The sequence below is a fragment of the Anguilla rostrata genome, chromosome 8, assembly GCF_018555375.3.
Source record: "Anguilla rostrata isolate EN2019 chromosome 8, ASM1855537v3, whole genome shotgun sequence".
Classification (NCBI taxonomy): domain Eukaryota; kingdom Metazoa; phylum Chordata; class Actinopteri; order Anguilliformes; family Anguillidae; genus Anguilla; species Anguilla rostrata.
The window spans coordinates 52,516,085-52,520,656 of NC_057940.1; the positions used below are offsets into that span (position 1 = coordinate 52,516,085).

The following is a 4,572-nucleotide window of genomic DNA, read 5'->3' on the forward strand; positions in this document are numbered from 1 at the left end:
GTAACATAACGTCGTACCTAGAAAGTAGGTCCCTCCAACAAACAGTTGGTTATCTATTTCCTCACTGTGCCGTGAGTGATATATGCATCAGTTTTCAAGGCACTTACCTGACTAAATTTATGCACTGGGCTAATCCAGAACCAATAGTGTGACTTGTGAATCATTTCAGAAAGTGACCCAGCAGTGGTCACCTGGGCTGTCCAATCAGACATCCTCCCCCATTTTTCCAACCAATTAACAATTCCCACTCGCTAATATAGACTCAGCACATTGCTCCCATGCCCCCTGTCAAATCCTGGGGGTGGGGGTAGGGGGGGGGTGCTCAGTGTCTGTTGGTTTTGATGGAGTCCTGCACTTAAGTGCTTAGTTTAAGTCGCTGATTGGCTAAAGCAGGAGTAACCAACACCTTTTTTCTGGAGATCTACCAATCTGCAGGTTTTTTCATTTCAACCATAATTTGGCACACCTGATTATACTAATTAGCAGCTCAACAAGGTCTCTAGCTGCTTTGTCAGAGTGAAAACCTACAGGGCTGTAAATATCCAGGAGCGAGGTTGCTTACCGCTAGGCTAAAGGGTCCGCACGCCTTGCTTCCAAGGCCCAAATAGGCAGCAGACTGCAAGGAAATCACAGAAACCAGCAGAGACAGTGGATAAGAGCGTCTGCTAAATGCTTCTAATGTAATGCTCCTGAAGACTGTTTGGAAAACAAGCCAGTTCACAGCAAATGAAGTGAAGTGCACAAGTGTGTAGTTTAAATAGGCAGTTGTTTTTATTTCTTACTGTATGCCTTTTTCGTGGCATTATTCTGATGAACCATTTCACAGAAATGACAGACGGCGAAAGTCACAGACCAATGTGGCCAAGTTACAATACATATTTAACATGGATAGATTAACCTGCTGAAGGACAAAGGAATTTGCAGTAACATATAATTGTCATTTTACATAACTGTCATTATACAATGTGTATAGAAAGGTCATATGTATTTTATACAAAAGAAAAATACAAAAAAACCCTCTGTCCCATGGTGGAATGGACATTCATAATGGTGGAATCTTCGAGGCTAAAATGGTGAACCCCAAAACCATGGAAGAAAAGTCCCCGAAACTGGCTTATATATATATATAATAGGCCTGTGGGTTTTCATCTCTTTTACATCCAGAGAGAGACATTTCATTCTGTTGTCTTATAGGAAATAGTCAGTTGATTCCCAGTGGGAGCTGAGTCTCATGGACAAGAGAATGTGCGGCCAATCATCTTCTTAGGTTACAGTCTTCGCTTATCTCCATGCTTCTGAATGTTCTCATTTTCAGTAACTTTTTGCGATTTATTCGCGAATTCCGACGGCTGCGAAGTTCGAAGAAAAAAGGGGGCGACTGAGGAAGGGTGCTTCTGACTTGCGGCAGGACACGGGAGAGGTAGCTTTAAAATTTCCGCGGGTGGGGGTTTGATGGGTAAATGCTACTGGACGACTTGGTGGGAGAGAGAGAGAGGCGTTTAGGTCCTGAACTGTAGGTCCTGTGCCACACATCCATTTAACACTGTGCACGTGACCTTGAGGCGATGGAGCGACCTTGAGGCGATGGAGCTTTCGTCCTGCTACGACCCCCCCCCACCCCCCCCGCCCGCCCCCGCTCCTGCTCCATCCTCTGAGGGGCGTCGCTGTGTGGACCGTCCTGAGATGTCTACCAGAAGGGAGGGGGTCTTCCGCTCGTTGGTCCATTGTGCCAAACCTCCCCTTTCGCAAAGGTCTCCGTGTCCCTTTCGGTAGCGGGACGGGGGGTGGGGCGGAGGACAGGACTCAGGCCGTGTTCCCGCCCGTTCGAACCCGTCCCCGCCCCCGTCCACGCGCCCGTGCCCGGCGCAAACCTATCGCCCTCCACGCGCTCCTCAGGGCCGAGGGGGTCCCGATGCTCAGGTTGCCGACGTTTGCCCTGGAAGAGAGGATGAATTGAACAGTGAGTATGTCGTCGCTGGAAACAGAGCAGCACATTCAGCACACGCCGAATCAGAAACAGAGCTGTGGACACATGACCTCGGTGCTAGTTCAGCCGCCGACCCATCCCAGCCAGTCACTTTAATCCCGAATCTGATGCGAAAGCAAAATGATTGGCAAATTGCAGGATATGTTTTCATTTCATTAAGCTGTCAAAATAATAGACGTTGGCGCCACGGATTTTTTTTTTTTCTTTTTCGGTTTTTGCACTTCGACAAGATTCTACACGAGCGAAGTTAACGCTGGGAGACGTTTCCTTTTCACGGTATTCGGTCACGTCCCGCTTCAAGGGCCTCTGTCATCTCCTGTCATCCGACGCTACTTTGAACTCGGCACGAGAACTGAAAAGGGCGAAACGATTTTTTGAAACGATTTTGCGCCTTTAATCTTGGCCACTTCATTCTCCGTTATAGCCGTTAGCTTAACGCGCTGTAACGTCCAAGCAGCATTCAGAGGCAGTGTCAAATCTCCAGGAGCGCTGAGTTTGTGTGTCTCCTACTTCATCTCTTCAAGTGTCAGTAAATTGCGCTTTCTGAAGATTATGCCTCGCTGGAGAAACGCCTGGCATGAGGCTATAATTACTCGGTACAATTATTCGGCAAATGGATCCGGGGTATTTTCTTTTCTTTGCGGAATTACATTTTTTTTCTTACCTGTTAATCCCCCCCTTGTTGGCTGCCAGGTCGTACAAGCACTGCCACGCGGCGCATCCATGGCCCTGGGCTGGAGCACTCGCTGCCCGCAACCTGAGAGAAGGAGAGCGCACGTCAGCACAAGAACTACGGGACGAACTATCTGCTATCCCCACGGGCCACATTATGCCCACAGGGGTTTTAAAATTAACACATATTTAACGCTGAGCATCAATAGGAGCTTTCTCAACCAAATCTGCACTCAATTAATTAATCTGTTTTTGGCAATGGTGAATATAGGCCCATGGTCTCTTTTGAAATACCAGTGTACCAGAATATTACACTAAATATTGAAAACTTGAAAACAGTACATGTTTTGAATACTTTAAATTGTATCATGTATTCAACATGAACAGTAGTATTGTCAGATTCAACAAAAGTCGAATTCGCATAATGGTATACGCACACAACGTGTGTGCGCGCGCGCGCATAAACGTATACGTCCAGATGTGGCTGTCATATAGGAAATACTGTATATTAGCATTCAGTCAGAGGTTCTCCGGTAATTTGGAAACTTACCGAGTCGGTGTGTTATCTTTTTGACAGAACATCAAGCACGTGCTGTCGTCTTTATCCACGCACTGGCAGCGTCTTTTCTGCTGTGTGCGCGTGAGCGGCAAGGGCTTCTCGAGCGACCGCTTCTTTCTAGGAGCATTTCCCAGACCGTAGGATACTGTGCGTCTGTTTAAGAAAACAAAACCAGAAGAAATGAACACAATTCGTTTATCAAACTGTTATTGCTAAAAACAAACATGATTGTAATCTGCAATCCATTAATGTGCGCTTACTCTGGCGTGTTGACCCATATGATGTCGAGATGACAGAAATAGACGCACTCCTTGTCCAAGAACGTAGCGCAGGAGCAGCGCTTTGTCCTGATGTGGCGCGTGGAAGGTCGCGCGGTGGCCACCGGCTCTGTCTCCTGACTCATCGATACTGAAGTCACTGGTGATAGAGAGGTGCGGTTAGGAAGATTATAACACATGTGAGAGAGCACTTAATAACAGGGACTGTAGGCTAAAATTCTGCCGGCACAAGTACAACTTTCTACCGGTACTTTTGGTGTTGCTCGAGCAGTTTGATTGGGATCAACATAACTGTCATGCTAGTTAATGTCATATGTTCTAATAAAGTGTAATAGTAATAACACTTGTGTAAAAGCACATGATTTTTGTCCAGTATTTTATTCAATATAACACATGCATATATGTTTGTCAATAACTGCAGTCTGTTGCGCACCTGAGCCCGCGAGATTGTAAAAGTAATGCCTGCGCATCGTACAGTTCTGTAAAGTTTTCTTTTATTTTCTTTTTATTGTTGTTTGGTAGCGTTCTCCAAATTGTTGTAAAATGCGAGATTTGTTTTTGTGCACATTTCCTGGTATGTCTTTCGATCTATATAGCCAGAACTAATTGCATTACACGCAGCCCAATTTTGTTCTGGCATACCACCGTACGCATTGGTATCGCCTGTACATATATGCATTTACGCAAACTAAAATACTGACCATACAACAAAATATTATAATTACATTGAAGTATGGTTGGATTATTGGACAGTATAATCGGTTAGAGCTTACCTGTTTGTAAAAACCCAGAGACAATGATCGGTATCACTGAGATAAGTACGCGTAATTCCATTTTGAACTTCAGTTTAAGTGTTATCTTCTTTTGTTCTTTTGTGTTCCAAAAATTATATTCCATATACAGTGTAGATGACAGCAACCCGATAAACGCTCTAAAATGCAAAATAATAATTGTTAAAATAAAAACCCGCTTCTGGATAGCTGAAATTGAGCTCGAGTGCTTCTCCCTCGGGCTGTTCTCTTAGTGATCATGCTACTGTTGCTTCAATGGGCCATATATATGCAACAGCACCCCCC

The 4,572-nt window shown here is 45.2% G+C and overlaps 1 protein-coding gene across 1 annotated transcript; it reads right to left on the reverse strand.

Moving 5' to 3' along the window:
* Positions 1–749: 749 nt before the first annotated feature.
* On the reverse strand, positions 750–4,548 carry edn1 (endothelin 1). The gene is made up of 5 exons (XM_064348759.1): positions 4,270–4,548; positions 3,479–3,635; positions 3,210–3,371; positions 2,652–2,744; positions 750–1,936 (listed from the first exon to the last, which is right to left on the reverse strand). Exons 1-5 carry the CDS (start codon positions 4,391–4,393, stop codon positions 1,804–1,806), a joined length of 669 nt encoding a protein of 222 aa, XP_064204829.1. The 5' UTR covers positions 4,394–4,548; the 3' UTR covers positions 750–1,803.
* Between the last annotated feature and the right edge of the window lie 24 nt (positions 4,549–4,572).

What these genes read in the sequence shown, in the direction of transcription:
- edn1 (XM_064348759.1), bottom strand. Translation starts at nt 4,393, where the DNA reads ATGGAATATAATTTTTGGAACACAAAAGAACAAAAGAAGATAACACTT. An exon ending in ATATGGGTCAACACGCCAGA is followed by an intron (nt 3,372 to 3,478) that starts GTAAGCGCACAT and finishes TTTCTTAAACAG; the next exon opens with ACGCACAGTATCCTACGGTC. An exon ending in AACAAGGGGGGGATTAACAG is followed by an intron (nt 1,937 to 2,651) that starts GTAAGAAAAAAA and finishes CCTCTCTTCCAG; the next exon opens with GGCAAACGTCGGCAACCTGA.